The sequence below is a fragment of the Pan paniscus genome, chromosome X, assembly GCF_029289425.2.
Source record: "Pan paniscus chromosome X, NHGRI_mPanPan1-v2.0_pri, whole genome shotgun sequence".
Taxonomy (NCBI): Eukaryota; Metazoa; Chordata; class Mammalia; order Primates; family Hominidae; genus Pan; species Pan paniscus.
Window position 1 is genome coordinate 63,273,113 of NC_073272.2, and position 21,700 is coordinate 63,294,812.

General features: G+C 43.4%; 1 protein-coding gene across 21 annotated transcripts in view; it reads right to left on the bottom strand.

The window, feature by feature from the left end:
• The window catches only part of ARHGEF9 (Cdc42 guanine nucleotide exchange factor 9), a 167,241-nt gene that overhangs the window by 85,681 nt on the left and 59,860 nt on the right, over window positions 1-21,700 (bottom strand). For 15 of the 21 annotated variants that reach the window (XM_057301172.2, XM_057301173.2, XM_008970030.3 and 12 more), the window contains exon 2: window positions 3,928-4,107. The exons of 4 other annotated variants lie outside the window; for them this stretch is intronic. In XM_057301172.2, coding sequence (XP_057157155.1) covers window positions 3,928-4,053 — 126 coding nt within the window. In that variant the 5' untranslated portion in view covers window positions 4,054-4,107. Of the gene's footprint in view, window positions 1-3,927; window positions 4,108-6,586; window positions 6,606-18,881; window positions 18,899-21,700 lie in introns of those variants that run through there. 2 more of the 21 variants (XM_063601913.1, XM_057301171.2) reach the window with 2 other exon arrangements.

Genomic DNA, 21,700 nt, shown 5'->3' on the forward strand with positions numbered 1-21,700 from the left:
TTGTCTTAAGATTCAGGAGGCCTGGGTTCAAGTCCTGGCTTTGCCACTAATTCCCTACATGAGAAAGCAAGTCATTTCCATTTTCTGGGCCCATGTTGCCTCAGTATTTATACAACGTGGAGGTAGGGTGACCAATGGCAACAAGCTGGGTCCTTGGGAGATAATTTATCCTACAGATGTGTTTTGTTTGACTCTCACTGTGCTTCTTTAAAAATATGAATTCCTCATTAACATTTTTTTAAACATAAAGAGTTTTACATAAAAATCCAATTCCCGGCTTTTCTTGAAATACTAGAAGATCTGGCCCCTCTGGGCTTTCCTCTCCACTATATCCCACTCTAATGATGGGAACCATCCAAGTCACTTTTGCTGTCTTTAGATGGGGCATGGATCTCCCAGTTGGACACAGGTGCCCACTTATCCCTTGTCTCAATTTGTTTCACTCACTTAATTGGCCCCTGTAAGCATCTAAGTTGGCCACTCTTGGCTAAGATGGTTCTTTTCAGTTCTAAATCTACAGTGAATCTAGGGTTTCATAGAGGTGAAAAGCTTTTCCCAAGTATCTCTTTTTGCAGCCAAAAAGAGATAATACATAAATAAAAGCCAGGTCACACTCTGGAACAATGGGCTTTCCTTTGAAAAGGAAAAGTTGGGTTTCCATGACATCTGGTCTGTAGAAAGCCAAGAAATGATGGTAATGATTGGCTTAGGTGATCCTTTCATCTCCATACTTCCAAGCAGGCCAGAAACCAGAGAAATAAAGAATTTGAAAGAACAAGAAAAGTATATATCCAGCTCCTGATGACACCTCAGCAAGCTCTTTACTTTCTGACCAAACCCATGCCTTGTCACACGAGCCTCACCTCCCATCAGTAACAGGTTGTCAGGTGTCCTGTCCACAACCTACCCTTAATTAGGCAGCAAGCTCTCCTCAGGCCATGGCCCAAAGTCAGAAAAAAAAGGTTCATTTTGTGCACAGTGACAAAGGAAAAGAGCCTGAATGACTTGAAGTTAGGGTCTATTAGACAAAAGGAGGCCCACCACAGAGGTGGGATTTGCTACTTAGAGACACAATCATATCCTAGCAGTCTACCCTTAGCTCCTAGCAGGGAAACCAGCCCAGGAAAACAGCTGACGATGTCGACAACTAGATATGAGGACTGATGTTCAGCAAGTTTAATTCATTTAACCTTACCAACTACTGGGAAGGTATATCAGCTCCTACATTGCTCTTGTGAAGCCATGTCCCCAGTACAGAAAGGAAAGAACCTGAGAACACACACACACACATATACACACACATAAGCACATACAAGTATGAAATTCTGAACAACAGAGGAGACAGGTGTGAATAGGTCAAGACACATATACCTGGTAAGTTCCTGTACAGTGGCTAAATGGTATTATAATTCCTCTTTACAAGTATCCAGCATATCACAGGTAACAAAGCATTTTTACAAGACCGAATTGTCCCCATTTTACAAGGAAGAAAACTGATATTTGAAGATGCATAGGAAGCTGCTCAAGTTGCATTTCTAATAATAGAACTGAGGCAAGCATCTGGGTTTCCCAGACTGCAGGTTGGGTTTTAATGTATAACAACAGGTAGGGCTAACTTGAACAGAACCACACTAACCACCCTTGATTATCCATCCTAGGGTTCAAATGTCAGCAATGAGACTTCCAGGTAGGGAATGAAGATACCTCACCATGTCAGTTACCAATTTAGTCAAATGATCTTATTTTACTAGCCTGGAGGCTGGGTGTTAGTGTTTTTGTTTGTTTGGGTTCTTCTTGTTGTTTTTTGTTTTTTTTGTGTGTGCTACTGAAGTGATTCTGTTGTATAGCCAGGGTAGAGAACCACTTGAGCTAGACTCTGGCTGCTGGGGCTTTGTTCCTGTAGGAACACTCCTCCCGGCCTTGGACTTAGGGGCATTAATGGCTGCCCACTGATATTCTGAAGTCTGGCTCTGTCATTTGCTTCCCTGAGCCATCCTGGCTTGCTCAATCATTTCCCCCCATCCTTGGATTTACTATTTATTATAAAAGTAACATTTCCCTGAAAATGAAATGCATTTGGATTTGGGTGACATCATCATTTGGTACAGTTTAATCCTTCTTTTAAAGAGGGAGGTCTGTAAGCACAAGACATACCAGCTGTATGCGTACAGGGCCTCACATTAGTCCTGAAGGTCTGTGGTTATTGATACGCCTTTTCTGACTATCCCTGGGACTGATTCTTTAACCAGCAAAGATGAGATGGGACACAGATGGCATTTGCAGACTCTGACTGAAGAGAAGAAAAGATTGGATATTTCATTAGAAGATTCTCATGATAGAAGGGAATGAGAGGTAATTTTGTCCATTCCTCTGCTTCTAGGCAGTGCCCTCACCTTAACTGTCCCAACCAGGTAACAATACTTTCTGGATTTTTTACCTTGAGGAAGGAGGCCTCTATCAACCTCAAGGGAAGCCTTGATACATGGACCTTCTTGGAGCTAAAAAGGTAGTGGTGATGATTATAATTATGATGATAATCATAAAATAAGTTACCATTTGCTAAGTTCCTAATATCTGTCTAGCACTGTGCTAGACACCTTATTGGCATGTATGATCTAATTCCTTATAAAAAGTCTGTTATCCCTATTTTTCAGATGAGGAAATCAGGGCTCAGGGAAGTTAAAAATCTTACCAAAAGCTACAGAGCTAGAAGGTAGTAAAACTGTATCTAGAGTTTTCTAACTCCAAATGCCCTGTTCCTTTCTTTATATCACATTGCCATAATTCTAATATTGGGGCCCTTCAACCTCTAGGAGCCCTAGCTAGCCCTTCTGACCTTTTGTTTGGGGTCTAGAAGACTTCAGCCTAATTTTACAGGAGAAACTAACAAAACGTGATAGGCTGTTGTAAGGATAGTTATAACACACCCTCATGTAGCTTCAGTACTTGTCTTGCCACAAAGCAGTTTTCGCATGTTTTATCTCATTCACTGTGACATGCCCTGGCATTAAAGAACTGTCAAGACCATTGTGCAGATGAGGAAAATCAGAGCTCAAAATAGTCAAATAGCTGATTCCAGCTCACAATTCCCAGAAAAAATAAGAGCTGAGACACCTAACCAATGTTATTCTCCCATAGCACCCTGAGGTCATAAGCACATTGGGATCACTTCCTTTACAGTGACCCAGAAAAAGCAAAAACTGCTGAGAAATTCCTCCCAAGAGCCTCTCTGTTAAGGGCCAGGTTCTTCATGGTACAATGTCAAAGAGGCAGAAGGCTTGCAAGACCTTACATGCCACTTGCTTCCCACCCCCAGCACATTTAGATCCCAGCCACTTGATTCTCTTGAAAAAAGTAAAATTTGATATCAGTAAGCTCTAGCGCCTGGGGGGCAGGGAGCTCACACTCTTATATTAACATCTGAATACACAGTGACAACACACAGGGGTGTGAGAGGCAAAGAAGTAGACAGGAAGGAGAGGAGAAGAGCAGAGGAGCAAGAGGAGGAGATGGGAAGAAACTACGAGAAGAAAGAATAAAAAAAAGATGAGAAATAGAAAGCAGAAAAAAGAGAGATAAGAAAGACAAAAGTTCACAGCAATATAGGGTTAAAAAGTCTTATTCAAAAACCACCAAGGCCAACCCCAAAAGAGGAAACCAAGACCCAGACAAGGTAAGTGATTTGTACAAAGGTGGGAGGTGGTGGGGCGGGGGTGTTAAACAAGAGACAAATGAAAAATCTAAAAATTAAAAGGGCACAGATTAAAGGAAGCCCAGGTTCTCTGTATGAGACAATTTTAAAAAAAGGAAAAAAATATGAGAAAAGCCACCAGGAGAGAAATAAACAGGAGAACAGAGGCTGGTGAAGGGGAAGCCAGGTACAGGCAGCCAAGGAAATAGGAGAGGAGAGTGAAGACTGACACTCACCCTCACAAAGCTGGCAGGAAACCATCCCTCCTCATCGTCGATCTGGCCCCACCACCAATCCTTGTTGGAAGCATCCAAGACTTTGATGACGTCGCCAGCTTTAAATGCCAACTCCCGGTTGGCCATGGTGACGTGATCCCATACTGCCTCAGCACTAACGATGGAATCTCCAGTGATCAGCTTAGGAGACAAAATGAGAATGTGTTCAGTCCACACAGCTACCTTGCTTGCCCCTTCCCCCACCCACAGAGCTCTACTACTTATAGAGAAACTCATATACTCAAGTGGTGAGAGATAGGGGTGAGGGGGATGGCACTGGAACAAAAGTTCCATTAGACCGCAAGACAAACAATACTGTCAACTCTCTGTTAGCCAGTGCATGGAATGACCCAGAATATGAATATGTACTACATATGCCTCATGCTTTTTATCCCTAATCATGAACTTCTCCTGTGCAGAACAAAGAAAGTTCCAGTCCATCTCTCCTTGGTGCTTCAAGGCAGCTCTAGGTCAGGAATGGGTGGAGAGGCTGAAAGCAATGGCTAAAATGAGACTCAAGCTTATTTGCTTTCAATTCCCTGTGCTCCTCCCCCTTTCCTCCTCCTCCTTGGAACTGACCAATTGAGAGTTGGTGGTACATTATTTAACCCCACCGTGACCCTCCTCCTGGGGTAACAGACCATAACATTCCTCACGCATAATGGACCCCAGTCCTGCAGCCTCCTCCTCTCACTCACACATGATGCCATCCAGAGAGGTCATGGGTAGGAAAGAATATGGCTTTCTGTGATGCCTTGCACCCAAGAAACTCAACTTTAGAACACATTCTCTCAGTGATTTGTACAACCATCCTGTGAGATACAGTAGGGGGAGAGGTCTGGGTTGAATTCTGCATTTGATGGATGGCAAAACTGAACAAGCAAGTGATGAGCTGGAGATCAGCTGGCAAGGCAGGACCTGTGCATGGAATACACGCTAACCCTGCTCACTAGACTTCATGGCTAGCAGGACTGGGCTCCACACAAGAGCAGGCAGACATCTATTCCACTGCCATACCAGCAAACAGACATTCATGAAACTCATCTAAGCACGGTGATAGGGATGGGGTGGGGGTGGGGAGGTAGTCTGCCTCTCTCTACCATCCTGCTCACTGTGTTATTTGTTCTTTTTCCCTCAACTGTTCCAGCTTGTATGGGCCATCAGTCTTCTCAGCATTTGGGGTAACAGATTCCAGAATAGAGAACACATGGCCTATCAGGCAAAGAGACTCAAGCACTCTCTCCCAAGCATTGAATTTCTGAACAAGTCCTCTAGAAGTCAGCTTTTCCATCAGCCTACTTTGCTCAAGGCAATAATGGCTCCATAAGACCAAAACTAAAACAACTTTAAGACAATAGAAATAGTCTATAGAATATACATCCTGTCTCATATATCTGCCCTCCAACATGCTAGCCACAGAATAACCCTAGGTTCTCAAAATAAATGCACAACACATACGAACACATATATATGAACACACACACACATACACACATGCTGATCTTTGACTTAAGTTAACATGTTTTCTTCAGGTCCTGCCAGATGCATCTGTCATGGCTCAGGATTCATCTTTGTGCCTTCCACAGAAGGTAAGGCATAGGGTGAGCTCTTCAGGATAGATAAAAAATAAATTTCCAGCAGGACCTTTCACAACACCACCTTTCAAATACCTCATGCTTTACGCTTTGCTAAGTGTTTTCACATCTACTACATCACTTGATCCTTACGGAATAAACTGGGCCTCACTATTACCATTCATTCATTCATTCATTCATTTTTATTTTTTGGGACGGAATCTCTCTCTGTTGCCCAGGTTGGAGTGCAGTGGCGCAGTCTTGGCTCACTGCAACCTCCACCTCCTGGGTTCAAGCGATTCTGGTGTCTCGGCCTCCCAAGTAGCTGGGACTACAGGCGCACGCCACCATGCCCAGCTAATTTTTGTATTTTTAGTAGAGATGGGGGTTTTTCCATGTTGGCCAGGGTGGTCTCAAACTCCTGACCTCAAGTGATCTGCCCACCTCAGCCTCCCAAAGTGCTAGGATTACAGGTGTGAGCAACTGCACCTGGCCATTTACCTATATTTTAAAGATGAGGAAACTGAGGCTCAGAAAGGCGACCTAGTCCTTCAGCCAATAACACAAGTAATACATTATGAAGCTGGGTCTTCTAACTCTGTGTGCTCTTATAATTATCAAACTGTACTACCAATGTCTACTCATTATCTATACTGAACTCCATCTATGATATCATAAGCCAGTTGGCTCCTATTCTTAAAGAACCCTACAGGAGATTTACACAGCCACCTTTAATCATAGGTGCCCCTGATGCTGAGGACATTCATTTTTATGTTGAACTTGCTTTCTTCCAATTGTACTAAAAGTCAATTTCTCCTTGTTTTGGCCTCAGTGAAGAAAAAGAAAAGCTGGTCACTGGCTTACTAAAGTAAATTTTTATAGAGAAGTCTGCCCTCTCCTGGAAAAGATGGGTCCCAAGTGGGCATTGTTAGAACTCAGTAAGCACATACAACCCCAACCCAGAGCACCATTAAGACCTGTAGTTTAAAGCTATATCCATAGCTTTTTATCAAGGGTCAAAGAGTATCTCAGTATCAATTACCAACCTTCTGCTCAGGACACTATCTGTGGTGCTCTTTGAGGTCTCCCAGGCCCAGATCTGGCTGATTCCACTGTCTATACTTTTTTACTTTGCAGTCTTCTTTTCAGGAACTCCATGCCTGGCTTTTCCCAGAAGCAGATCGCTGACTTTTGTCCCCCATTTAGTCCAGCTGATATACCTGGGCCCTCAGGTCACAAGGCTCAGCTATACCCTGCACAAAGCCAATCTAGGACCTAGTGGTCACAAAAACAACTAACCAACTTGCAAGCCTGTTGTCAGGGCCTACTTAGAATCAATGACTGTCAGAATTGGACAGAATTTTAAAGATCATCACCTTCATGCCCTCATTTTATAGATGAGGTTTAACAAAAGTAACTTGCCTACAGTCATCAAATGGTCAGCCTCCTGGACTAGTGTTTTTTCTAACATAACACCACAGAGAGGGAATACAGGTAGAAAAAATAATCTGAATTTAAGACCTTGTTATACTACTAGCTAAAGGTGTAATGACAATTATGACGATGTTAGCTAATACAGAGCGCTATTATGTCAGGCACTATTCTAAACACGTTATATACATTAATTCATTCAAGCCTCACAGCAGCCCTTTAAGGAAAAACTATTACTATTCATATCTTACAGATGAGGTAGCTGAAGCTCAAGGAAGTTAAATAATTTGCAGTTCACACAGCCAATAACTATTGAAGCCATTATTCCAGTAGAGGCACAGTCTGGCTCTAGAGACTCTGCTCTTAACTTATAAACTATTCTGCCTCTGGGTCCCAGTTTCTTCACCTATAAAATGGGGATAATTCTACTCTACCATCTGCTTTGTAGGGTATAAAACACTGAACTGAGAGCTGACAGGCATGTGCATGGAGGTGAGAGGAACGCTAATCCAGAAGGCGTTAACAGCTGTGTGGGGCTTCTGCGTTCTCTCCTCACAAACACAAGCCGGAGCAAGGGGATGTTCCTCCCTCATCTTCTGAGTTGTTTTGAAAATGTAAACTAAACTTAACCTGGAAATTGGTTCCAAATCTTCCATTTGTGTACAGAATTAACTTTTAACTTGCTATAATTTTTGTTAAAATGCACTTTGCTCTGCTCATCCATCTTCCATCCAACATTCATTCATTGAGCTCCTACTGTGTGCAGGGATCTGCTCACTGTGACTCAGCTGCAGTCCTTACCTGAAGAACAAAGGGTTTCCAGGTACCAACAATGCATATCTTTCCAGCAGGACGCAAAGGTGGTTTTATGGGCACGCATACCTACCTTCGATTCTGGGCTTTACTACTTTAGAAAGTAGCAATGACAATAGGAGGTGAGGAATAGAAGAGGAGTCAGAAACACAAACTTAAATGTAATTGTCAGCATGTAATTATGACATCTAGGAGTATAATTTCACAAAAGCCAAAGAGTTTCTAACTATACAACCTTGGGTCTCAGTTTTTTCATCTGCAAAATGGGGGTAATAATGTTTGCCTCACAGGCAGGGTTATAGAGAGGGTGAACTCAGATGGTGGATATACAGTGCCTGGCATGTGCTGGCCTAGTACAAGACTTCAGAGAAAGGAGGTTGATTACACATGGGTATTGGGCTATAGAAAGGTTTTGTGTGGCAATGAAGATAGCCCTTAAAGGATGGGTAGGATGGTACCAGATACAGAAGGAAAGGGAGGGGCATTTGAAGCAGAGAAATGAGATTAAGCCAAGTCTCAGAGAAGAAGACTGGGAAATGTGATGGTGAACAAGTAGTGGAGTTTGGAGAGGTTAGGGTTGGGAAAGGGGAGTGGAGGGAGTGATGGCTAAAAAGGTGAGTGAAGTCATGTTTGAAGGACCTTGAATCTAGTTTGAGGAAAAGAAAAAGGTCAAAGTTAATTTTTGGGTGCAAACGTCAATTAAAGCATAGGACAAATTAGGAGGAAATATTGGCTTGGCTTTGCAAAAGAAGTGATGACAAATTTTCTCTTTAAGGTGTTAAATATGGGGGGCCAGCAGGACATGCAGGTGGGTGGGAAGCTCAAGAGAGATTAGGGTATATATACAGGTTTGGGAATCAATGGCCCAGAAGAAATTACGAAAATCACAGTTTGCCCTGGAAAAAAGTGCTAAGAAGGCCAGAAGCCTTGGGAAATCAAGATTTATGCTTAAAGATGGAACGTGAGGTAAGGAACAGAAAAAGAGCTACATAAATAAAACTAAAAGAAGCTGTTAGCACATCATTAGGATACAAAGGAGCATGATCTCTCAAAAGTCAAAGACAAGAGTTTCAAGCAGCAAGAGCTCATCAACATTATCAAATGGTACAGAGCTATAAAAAAGAAAACCAAGAAAAGGCCATTTGGGAGTAGCTATAGCAGAGATTATATTCTCTATTCCCAAACTGGTTTATATTCCCTCCCTGCCAAAATCCAACTGTTACCATCCTTCATCTTGCAAGCCTATCATAAAGCCAGAAGATGGAGCAGCATCATTCTAGCAAGGTACTCAAAGAGCTCTGAGCCTTAGGACAGCACTACTGTGGCTTCTAACAAAATAATTCCCAATCCCCAGGACATTTCAGAGGAAGCACTAAATATAGGGAAGCTCTTGCTCAGACTTACAAGTGAGTGGGACACATAATGTTTCCCACTCCCACATCAACAAAACTTTTGGACATGAATAAGAGGATGGGGAGGGTTAAGAGTCCTGCATTATGCTTAAAGACAGAATAGGATATTATTTCTTTGTATCCAGATTTCCGAAGACAATCCTAATATCAAATATTCTATCTAATTGCTCCCCAAAGTAGATATATCTGTTTATCAGCTGTCATGTGCCTTGATTTTTAACCTAGAAATATGATTGTTATACCCTGGAGGCACTGGGAGTCTGAGATCTAAGGCTGGTCTCTGTGACCAAAAAAGGCATGTGTGTTTGCAGTGAGCTTGGGGTGGCCAGTGGACCCTTTCAGTGGGAACAAAAGAAGAAATGGAAAAGACAGAAGGAAAGTAAAAGAGTTATAAAGGGAAGGACGAAGCAAGAGAAGCTTATACTTGTAGAAAACATACGCTGCAAACTGGATAAAGGGCTTTCTTTTGTGATTTCAACCTCTATAATTCTCCAATGTAAGCACTAACATCTCCATTTTTACTGAAGATGACTTGTGAGATAAAACAAGTAACCCACAGTTACCCAGTTAGTAGGTGGTGGAGCAGATTTCAATCTCCAGTTGGCCTTACTCTACAGCTTTGCTATTTGCCAGTCCCCCATGGAACCAGTCAAATGGCAGGGAGGGGGACCAGCTCACCCTGTGAATGACCTACAGCAGTGATTCTCAGTTCCTCAGAGGTCTTGTTAAAACACAGGTTGCTGGGCCACATAGGCCTTGAGTATTGATTAGGTAGGTCTGAAGTGCAGCTTGAGAACCTGCATTTCAAATAGATCCCCAGGTGATACTGATGCTGCTGGTCTGGGAATCACATCTGGAGAACCACTGCCCTAATGGACTGTCCTAGTGTAGGCCCTACCCTTGCCTCTTCTGATGCCTCATTCTTCACAGATTTCCCCATGCCACACCATATGTTGTGCTCCCTGCCTCCAGCACTCCCTGCCTATCTACAAGGCCTTCCTCAGTTTTTGGTAAATGTCTGCAAAAGGGTATTTGGGGTCATGTAAGCAGCATGCCCAATGTCAGGCTGTGTTAACACAGGAAAAAACTTGGGATTATGGCTGTCACCCAGTCTTTTAGAGCCATGCCACTTATCTACAACTTCTTGTTCTTCCCCTCTAGTTCAACAGCACCACCCCCAAAATAGATATTTAATTAGCCTTGGTGGCTGTCAGAAATATTAGTGTTTTAATAAGAAGCAGCACAAGGGAGAATGGGTTAAAAAATGTGAACCTCACATGTATGGAATAGCAAATATGCCAATTGCCATGAAGGTAGATGAGCTGGACCTGCCTTCCAAGAAGCTCCGTAGGAGGAAAAGGAGGGACATGACAGGGGTTTGCCTATGAGGTTTTCTCAGGTTGGTGTCTGCCCGTATCCTCTCAGAAGGCCCCCTTCTCCTGAACAGCTAAACTTGGGCAAGAGCAAATTATTTTCCCTTGCTCCCTTAAGCATATCTAAAACAAGCTGAGATTTTATGCTCTCTCCTGAAAAAGCTAGATTCCTTTTAATACAGCCTTGAAAACGCTCTGGCTATCTTGCCCAAAGTGTTGAAGGATAATCATCCTCCCTATTTTTGGGAAGGTGTGAACCAGGCTGCCCCAACAACAGCTATGAGGTACCATGGTGTACAGTAAAGACTCAGATTGGCTATTGGAAGAAAATCTGCCAGTAACTCACCAAATGATCTTGGACAGGTCCCTTTCCCTGTCTCAGTTTTTTTTTTTTTTTTTTTTTTTTTTTAGATAGAGTCTTGCTCTGTTGCCCAGGCTGGAGTGCAGTGGTACAATCTCGGTTCACTGCAACCTCCATCTCCCGGGTTCAAGTGATTCTCCTGCCTCAGCCTCTAAAGCAGCTGGGATTACAGGCATCTTCCACCACACCTGGCTAATTTTTTGTATTTTTCGTAGAGACAGGGTTTCACCATGTTGGCCAGGCTGGTCTTGAACCCCTGACCTCAGGTGATCCGCCTGCCTTGGCCTCCCAAAGTGCTGGGACTACAGGCGTGAGCCACCGCACCCAGCCCGTCTCAGTTTTTTTACATGTCAAGTGACAGACTGGAACCATACAGATGACCTCTCAAGTCCCTTCCAGCTCTGGTATTCTACTGAGGCTAACACTTACTCTGCAAAGGACGGGGATGTCATTATTGCAGCTTAATTCTCCTCACCCTTCTTTGTGCTTGATAGGATGCTTTTACTGCTTTCTGCTCAAAAAAATGAGAACTTTTTCCTGAAGATAACTCACTCAAGCATTGCTGGCAACACAGTCAGACTACCTGGGAAAATTGAGAAGTGGGCTTCCCACTTAAACCTTTGACTGCCGCATTCAAAAGTCAATAGGGACCTTTGCTTTTTGTTCTCTCCACTTAGTTCTTCAGATAAATCATCCTTCTCATGACATCAGTTCTCACTCACCTCCAGTCCCATATTTCCTACTGCCTGCTCCACATTTCACTGGATGGCCTGCTACCACCTCCAATAAAATGCAAAATTCATCATATTCCCCCAATCCCCCTCCTTCTCAATTTTTCCCATTTAAGGAAAATCTTCTGGCCCTGCTATTTCTTTCTTCTTCATGTCTCTCCCTCTCAGATACAACGCATTCTCTTCATTCCCACTGTCTCATCCTGGTCCTCATCAGCTCAAACTGTCTCCCAACCGGCTTCCTTGGCCCTTACAGGTCTGTCCCTTCCTCAAGCTATGCCTTAATGATGCAAATCTTAAAGCATTTTTGCTAGTATCCCTCCTCAAGCTCAAGAAGCTTCAGTAACTCCCCACTATCTCAAAGCTCTCCTTAATCTAGCCTCATCTCTGGATCCAACCTTTACCTCTAACAAGGCAGGGGCTTTCCACCACTCTTGCCAAAATGAGTCTCTTGCATCCTTCTCATGACATCAGCTGTCACTCACCTCCAGTCCCACATTTCCTACTGCCTGCTCAACATTTCACTGGATGGCCTGCTACTGCCTCCAATAAAATAATGATCAATCCTACTTCTGTGCCTCTGATTTGGCCATATCCTTAGCCAATGGTTACATGTAGCGACACTGGGGCCAGGCTGCTTCTTCCTAGCTGTGTGATTGTGGCCGACCTACTCCTTAATCCCTTCTCTGATGACTCCAGGCTGTATCCTCTCTCTCTCTCTGCCTCTTTCAGTAACCTTATCTACCTAGGATAAGCAGAAAACAAAAATTTGGAAGAGTTATTCAAGTTGCTGACCAGAGTGTTATTCTTCAAATAACCAGAGTATATACTTCTGAATGATAGGTCTAAAACATAAGCTTAATCCATAATGAACAATGTGTATACTCCACCTAAAGTTCTGACTTGAGTTCTAAAAGCAAGCAAACTCTGAGGCAGAACACAGCAATAGAGTAAGCATCTCTGTCAGGTGGCAGAACAATTTATGGGGCCAAGAAAATTGTTTACATAATATGTACCCAGCTGCCCTATATGCCAGTCCATTGTTGCCAGGATTTATTGCTAGGTGGCTTCTATGGCAGGCCAGGTTTTGCTAAAGATCTGCACTGGTGCCCAGTGATCACCAGGGAAAGAAGCAGAGATAGATGCTAGGTAAGAAAAATCCCACTGTGAATATCAAAAACATCCCAAGAGTTGCCTTTTCTTTTCCTCAGGTTTTAACATTTTGCACTTGATTGTTTCCAGTTTCAATGTGGGTGTTGCTATTGCCCACAAGTAAATAATTTCATTTCTTGGCAGAATAATTAATGCACTCAAGTGATAATGACTCTAAATATGCTGAATGGAAGTATGTACATATATTTTTTCATGACACAAAATCATCTTTTTCCTAATTTGGGTGTGTGATTTGTGAGTCATTACACATCAGTTTCCTTCAATATCCCATTATACTATCCAGTTTTCACTTTAATAAAATGAAAGATCTACTGTTCAGCCACACCTGGCAGACACAAAAGGTAGGCCTAGATGGGTTCAGCCTTGAGCAAGACAGACCACCTGATCTAGAGCCCAATATGAACAGTGGTCATAAGCCGATTCACACTTTCCAGGACCTTTTAGGACATTTTAGCTTGGAAAACCCAGAGAAGCCCCTTAGGGCATGATGCCATCCAGAATATTTTCTCACTGAGGCTAATAACAAAGAACAGCTTCTTCCTGCACTTCTTCCAAAGGAAGTTAAAAGGTGATCTCTGCTCTAATGGTGACCCAACAGATGAGAGAAGGGTTGTTGCTTGCTTGTCTGGACCTTAGCAATAGATGGTAAGAAACCCAAGCCAGTAGCTCAGCCAAATGGGCCCAGGAGTTTCTGAAGTGAGACCCAGCTGCTGCCTCAAAGTTCACAATGTTAAGAACTTGGTCTTGTTTAGAGAATGATCCCCTTTAAAGAAAATGCAGCCAAATGGGCCAAGGATTGCACAGATCAGAGAGAAGACATGTTTCTGAATGGCCAACCTAGATGATGTTGGCTAGAGAAGGTCCTATATACTACAACAGCTCCCAATCTGATAAACATTAGCTTGTATCTACAAAATATCTTGGAAACAGGAGTAATTGTCAAGTTATTCTGGGATATTTTGGCACTTCTGACGCATTACAACACTGTTTCTTAATGTGAGGTCCACAGACCCCTGCTCAGAACCACCCTACCATATTTATTAATAACAAGCAACCAGAGTGATTCTGAATCACGTGCCACACTGAAACCAACTGTCTTAATCTTTCTGGGACCAGAGAGTTTATATTGCAGGAACTTCCTCTTACTCCACTGGGCCACTCAAAAGAAACCAGAATCTCTGAAACTCCAACTCTAGGCTTATCCTTCTTGTGTCAGATTCCAGAAAGGCTGAGGAATTACGGTGGCCTGTCGGAGAGGATTTCTCCCAGCCTGCCTTGAGAGACTATTTGCTTCTGCTCTGTTCCACCCTCATTCCCGTCCCAACCTTCAGGCACTGAAGCTACCACTAGTTCTAAAAGCAAGTCCTAGCAGCATCTCTCTATGCTATAATCTGGAATAAATTTCCTAGAGCTGTATTAAATCTCCCCAAGGCAACCTCCAATATTCTAAGAGACAGATGGTTAGTAAAAATAATAATAATGGACTCAGCAATGCCCTCTCCATGAGTTCCTGAGTCAGAACATGCCATCTCAAGCTTGAGGTCACCCTGACCTTCACCCATCTGTTGAGCCAGCGTGGGTCTTATACCCAAAATGTCCCTGCCCTGGGAGCCATGCTTGTCTTCTTGGACTTGGTGTGAATGCCGAGCTCCAGCTACCCACTGGAGTCTTTTGTTGCCTTACTACCCTGAGATATGGGAGCTGACCAGGACAAACCTAGGGAATATGCAGGGATGCTCTAAGAGCCACAGATCCCTTAGGCGACCTAAACTCATCTTAAGGTCTGCATCTGGGTTCCTGAATTTCTTCATGTAGTCGCCTTAGGACCAGTCCTGGGAGCTTTAACTTTTCCTGGACTACGACTTGAAGCCAGGCCTTGGAGTTTTCTGGGCAGGGGTGGGGTTCCTTTGTTTCCAGAAGGTAGGAGGAGGGGGCTAGAACTACAAGAAGAATCTGTCCTCCATGACTCCCACATGCATGGTTCTATACTCAACACCACAGGCAGAGGGTGGGTGGGCAAGGCAGAGAGAAAAAGGGAAATTCATTTTTTATCCATTTGTCAGATGTCGTGTTAAAATCTTGTAGAGAAAGGAGAGCTGAAGGTAGCGGGAGGAGCAGGGGAGGAGATAGGTTGGAACTAACGGTCCTAACGTCGTTAAATGTGACCATCTGGTTTACAGTGACAAGAACAGAAACAACATTTAGTTAGGAGCACTGTGACCTGCTCCTATATCTAGAGATGAAGCAGGAAAAATAAATATATTTCAATTAACTGAAACCACCTTTACGTCTACTGAGCATGCCCAGCAAGGACACAGGCTTGCAAAAACTCTAGACCTTGGCATACGTTTCCAAAGAGAGTGTAAGTATCTCCCAGGGAGTTTTTACAGCCCAGAGAGGACATCTGCATTTAAACAGCCCATCAAAAAGTGGAAGATAGTTTCCAGTGGTGCAATGATTTCCCTCTACCTACTGGCTCACTGTGAGAGAAAAGACATCCAGCCAAGGCCAAGGCACCTAGCAATGCCTCTAGTCCATGTCAGAAGCCTTTTATGCTCAGGAATGGACTATGTTCTCCTAAAAAAGTCTAGCCCAGTCCTGGATGAGGAAGTGGCAGAGGGATTCAGTGAGCAGCCATTGGGTCAGGCCCCAAGGGACTCAAACTGGCTGAGCTGGCTTCCCCTCAGACCTTGAAACCAAAGACTTAGCCAGAGGGATACAACGACTAAACCTAGGCTGCCAGAGAGGACAAAATAGAAGCAAAATCAGACACACCCTCAAAGCTCAGAAGGGATGGCACCAGGTCTGTGTCTATAGGAAAAGTGGTTGTGCTTGTAACAAAACAATGTCAAGTAGGTTCGCTAAACTTATGTAAGGAAGCATCTACCAGTCTGGGCTAGGTGAAAGTGGTGAGGGTAGAGAAGGGAAGGAAACCAAGGCAGCTGATAAAGGGATAAAGCATCTAGTAAGGTGTCAGGGCTTGAACTCCTTTTAACTGTCTCAGCTCAAGAGCCCCAAAGGCAGTGGATTCTTATACTCAGAGGTGGTCAGGATTGGAGATTTCCAAGTAACTAGTTAGCACACCTAGCTCAGTCCTCCCTTTCTTACAGGTAAGAAAAATGAGGCTCCAATGAGAAAAGCTTCCTAAGGCATCAAGTTAGTTAGCAGCAGAGCTGCCAAGATTAGAAACCAAGCCTATAGTCTTAGAAGAATGGTAGCCAATAGTTTTTGGATCATGTACCTCTAATGTTAAAAACAAAAATACAAACATTTAGCTATTCTTGTCACAAAAAAGTAATTCTGTGAAATGACAGATATGCTTCACTACAGTAACCATTTTACTATCTATCTATATTACAATATCATGTTGTAAACCTCAAATATACACAATAAAATTTATTTTACAAAAAACAAAACAAGAAACACCTATCCCAATATTTAAATACTAATGTAGTATGTGTTTTATAAAAAAAAAACTCCACAAAATAGAAATTAAATAACAATGAGATTAACAATTTAATATATAAAGAACTAATATTTTCTCCCTAAGTCTCACCTTGGAGGTTACCGCTTTCAACATTTTCTGATGCTCTTCTCTCCCACTGCTCTATAGACATCATCCCTTCAGTACTAAAACCAGAACCTGACTTTCCCTCCCTGCTCAGGGTCCCAAACAGGTCTGACCCTGAAGATTAAAAGATAAGAACACTTCAGTATGAAGGATTAGTAAAGATACTTCCAGAATCTCCCCCACGACCAGATGGTTTTTGCTAAGGAATCTCAAATTCAAATTCACACTAAAATGCAAATGTCAGTAATAAAAACTGGGATGGGAAGAATGAGCTCTAGGTGTAGCTTGATTCTGGACTTGCTGTATGAACTTGGGCAGATCCAGCGCCTCTCTGAGCCAGCTGTATTAAATTATTTCAAATGGAAAGTTGAGGTCATCTTTGACATATGCTGCTGCTTTGCTTCTAAAAGCAGGTTTTGACAGGGGTGGGGTGGCCCCTCAAAAAAAATGAAACAAGGAAGTCAGGAGAGGGAAGGGGTGGAATAAAAAAGGTCAGAAGACAAAACCTGAGTATTTCAAAATTTTGCCATGGGCTATCTCCCACTCAAAATACAACTCCAGTACAGGGATGGCTTTTGGGTTCCACTGGCAGAAGGAAAAACACTGCCTTTTCCACCCAGTTCAGACCACTGGGTTCAAGCCACCCAAAGTAGTGTCTATGAAAATATTAAGTTGCACTTCTTCCATCTGCTCAGAACATCACAATTGCTAAGTTGCCTTCATATTCATGAGCTCACTGGACCCACCCAGAAATCCTGGGGATAAGCAGAGTGGGGATGAGTTGTTCCATTTTAAAGGTAAGGAAACTAATTTGTGAACAAAGGAAGTTACCCAGCTATCCCAGGAGCACAGAGGCCAGGAGAAAACCTAGATCTACTGGCGCTGGTCCAGTGGGGTTTTTTTCCTAATAATAAAAAATGGCTAACATTTATTGAATGTTTACTATGTGTCAGAGACAAATCTAAGTTTTTACATATAATAACTCGTTTGATCCCAAGTTTAAAGATAAGGAAACCAAAGTTCAGAAAAACAATGAAGTAACTGTTGAAGTTCATAGAGCCAGAATCCAAACCTGAACCCAGACAGTTTCCCTCTAGAATCAGTGCTCTTAACCTCTACTTTCCACAGCACATCTTCACATCCCCAAAAGGTGAAATTCAATGAAGTATCAAAGAATCTCCAAAGCATAGCAAGGTACAGAACAATATGTGTTGTATATTACCATAAAAAAGAGAAAGAGGAATATATTCATATTTGTTTATACATCCACATAACATTTTTCTGGAAGGACTCATTGGTAGCCTCTGCAGAGGGCAGGGAGTGGAAGGGAGACTTTTCACTGTGCACTCTCTTGGACCTTTTGAATTTTGAAACATGTGAATATATTTCCTATCCAAAAATAAAATTTTAAAAATAAGGTATCTATGGTCAAAAGAGATTAGGAAACTGCATGGCTACTTCTTGGCAGGGCTGTGCCAGCTAACCTTTTCCTATTCACTTCTCTGGGCTCTCAAATTTGAAGAAAAGAAAGTTCCTCTCCCCATTTTTCCTGAAGCACTGCATTCCCCCCACCCCACTTCCCTGCCCCATTGCTTATCCAATCCCACAGAAGACATCCCTCAAAATGAATACTGTAGTCATTTTGGAGGTTTGAGCAGCAAAAGTGAAGATAACAACAGATTGGATTAGGCTCCCACAGCCAATCAGTGGAAGATAGGAAAATAATGCATCAGCAGCAATACAAATGAAGGGAGACACAAAAGCCCTTTTCCTCCAATGCCTGCCCCTCAAGGCCTGAGCTCATCAGATTCCTCCATCTCTTTCCTCTCACCACTCCACTCAATGTGTCACCCCTTCCCTCTTCTGGGCTCAGAATAGCAAAAACAAGCAAGCTAGAAAGACTCCAGGAAATCTGACTGAACACGAGAATCTGTGGTGTACAAAGGAAAACCACACTAAGGGAGAAAAGGTAAGCCCAGCTGGGTTTTAATGTCCTCATTGAGGCCAGGTGAAATTCAGCCCAAATGGTCTCCAGAGACACTCCCAGTTTTGGTTCTTGGATTATTTCCATAATCTTATCCCTCAACTATTAGCACAATCCTCCAGAGATCAAGGCCCTCAAATATATTTCCTTAGATCCCTTTCAGCCAACCCCTTAGGCAGGTCAGGGGTACCCAAAAAACTGTGAGGAGGTGCGGGTGACCAAGGTGGATTTTGTGCCTCCAAGAATCCTCCTATTGTCTTGAAGTGGCTTAAACCGGCAGAAGGATTGCTTCTCACAACAGCCTAACATCTCCAATTCTTCACTGCTTCCAACATGCAGGAGACAGCAGGACATGAGCTGCTGTGGGAGGGATGAAGGGTCAATCAGCGTGTCTCTCTTGGGCAAGCAGGGAGAGTGCTGGGTAAAGCTGTGCCCCAGAGAACCCCCTGTACTGCTTGTCAGAGAAAAATCTAACTCTTTATATATACTTACTTAAGTAACCTCTGGCAGATTCCTTTAGCACTGGAATTCATTGGTGGCAGCCCAGGGCCAGAGTACATTGGGTTGGGAATCTGAAGGCATGGCTTCTAGTCCTGAATCTACCACCACCTAATCCTGCCACCTCAGACTTGTTTCTCTTTTCTCTGAGCCTCAGTATCCCCATTTGTAAAATGGATATAATAATGCCTTAAAAGAACGGTATGGGAAAGGGGTAGAGAAATAAAGTGAAGTTTCTCAATTACCTCCAAACTATGTGTAATTACAACCTGGATGAAATCTTAACAATCCAAACAGCAGGAACACATGTTCAACATTTTACAAGACACTTTTCACATCCTATGTCACAATGAAGTCTTGCACTTAAAACTCTTACGAGAGACTACAGTTAAGCCCATTCCACAGACCAGAAAACTGAGGGTCAGGATAACTTTGCCCACAATGTCTGCAGCAGGGGGAAACTTGAACTACATAGTCTAGTTTCTGACCTTCTCCCTCTCAGCAAACCAGATAAAATGGCCATGAGCACAAACACAAAGAGGATTCTCTTAGAGCCAGAGCTGGCACTCTAGGCTGCCTCCTCTGGCAGGTGGCAGGTACAGGTGACCTGGTCTTGCATTTCCTAGTTTAGGAAGAAATCCCTGCTCCTGATGCCTCCCCTTCTCTCATTACCTAGGAGATTCCTGAGGAGCCAAAGCTACATGACCACCTAAATGCTGCAAATCTGTTTTCTTTCCCAGAATGACTGACCTGGCATTGAAAAGCATCTGTATACGTGGGGGTAATCTCAGCATGACTTTGACCAACCTGACTCCATGAGGGTGTCTTCTCTTGGCTCCTTTTTTTGGCCCTTGCTGTCTACAGCTACTCCAATAGGATTCAGGTCCAATTGTTGGCAGGAATTGAATCCAGCTTAGGGACAATGATGATGCAGCTTTATGCATGGAGAAAAGTGTATCTTCAAAACATTTTCTCAACTCTTAGCCTAGCTGAGCCTTTCCATCATCTAAGGGCAATACTGGATGTTTTATAAATAAAGCAAGTAAGACTCAGACAGCAGAGGGGAACGTGACTGAGACACACTGTAAGAGGCAGAGTAGCAACTGAAACTCATGTTTCTTGACCTCAAAGCCAAAGCTGAGAAATGGGCATGAGGCTGTTATAGTTAATAGTAACCCAACTGAGGCTCTGAGGATGCTGATCCCAGGCAAGCCTGGTATTCCCCAGCTACGTGTCCCCCTGCTTCCCACCCTTCACTCAGACCCAATCTAGGGCCCTGTCTTTCCAGCTTCAGCCTTAGGTACCAAGGACCACAAAGGCTTCCCCAGGACACCATGACCTGGTTTCCAGCTTGAGGAACTCTAAAAATAGCAGGTATTCCTTAGTGGGGCCAGATGACCCAAGCTGCTGTGCCTAGGGGCTAGGTTGTGGTCATTAAGGATGAGGCTGGTCTCAGACCACCACTAACCCAGGAGAGGATGGGCCACTGCCCAAAGGGATCTCCCACTTATGCATCCTACCACTTCCCCTCACACCCTAACACCCACAATTTAGATATCTTTGCTCTAGTCCAGACTGTTATTTCATTCCCAAGAAAGATGAACTTTAATATCCAGTGACTTTAGGCCTTCTGTGACATTGCTTCATAACCATATCACTCCACAATGGTTTGTAAGTGAACTGGGGGATGAAGGAGCAGGCTCAAGCTTTCTGCATTGATCAATCCCAATTTGTGTTTTCCATTCTTCTGCATCTGCCTGTTAACTCACATCTGAGGGCTCTGCTCTGAACCCTGTTTACCTGACAGAGCCTGCTACAAAACATGCCATCTTGAACATCCATTTTATTACTGAGCATACTGCCCTCTCAAGTCTAATTTCAAGGTTAAAGGAGAGCCAGAGCAAACTTATGGAGGCCCACCAGCTGGGACCAGTTAGTTCCCTGTCATGCCCACTTAGGAAAAAGTGACAGCTGGCTGGCCCTAAGGGAAGGACGTGTTCTGCATCAAAATATGTCCCACATGGCTGTGTGGAGCATGTGGATATGTCCCATAGGTGTGTTCAAGTGTGACTCAACACTCAAGTGTGGAGTGTTGTTTGCCCAAGTAGTCTTTAGGAGTGTGTATCTCAGGTATAGGAGTGCATGTCCTGGGTAACAGTATATCTGAGAGTGCATCTCAGCATGCCCCATATGTATGTGGGTGCACAATTGTGCCTTATATGCATCCATGTGCATTCACACATGCAGATGTGTACAAGTATCCCTCATGTGTGTTCCTGTGTGTGTATCCTGCCTGTGCTGAGAATGTGCAAGTGTGAATATTCCTCCCATGTTTAACTGTATGTGTGTTCCAAGTGTGTTAATGTGAAAATATGTTCCAGCTGTGTGTCCCATGTGTGTCCCAAATATATCCCATGTGTCTATGTGTAAGTGTGCATCACATATGATCTATCATGTATGTATGTATGTGTATGTGAAGGTACGGGCATAGAGCATGGATAGACAGCAAAGCTGAACCAATTTTCTTCCCCATCAATTTGTTTCTAACAGCTTTCCTTCAAGTCTGGGTCAATCTGCTCTTAAGCAGGACAAAAGACCTGGGTTCAGATTTCATCTCTGTCACTTCCTGAATGTGGTAATCACAGGTGCTTTTCCCAAGAGGCTTAGTTACCCTTCATTCATCTAAAGAGCCTCACAAATGTAAGGTAAATTAGCCATTGGCTGACTAGAGAGAATAGGCAAAGATCACGGACAAATTCTGAGACTCTGGGCAAGTTCCTGCCTCTCCTTAGACCTCAGTTTCCCCAGAAGTA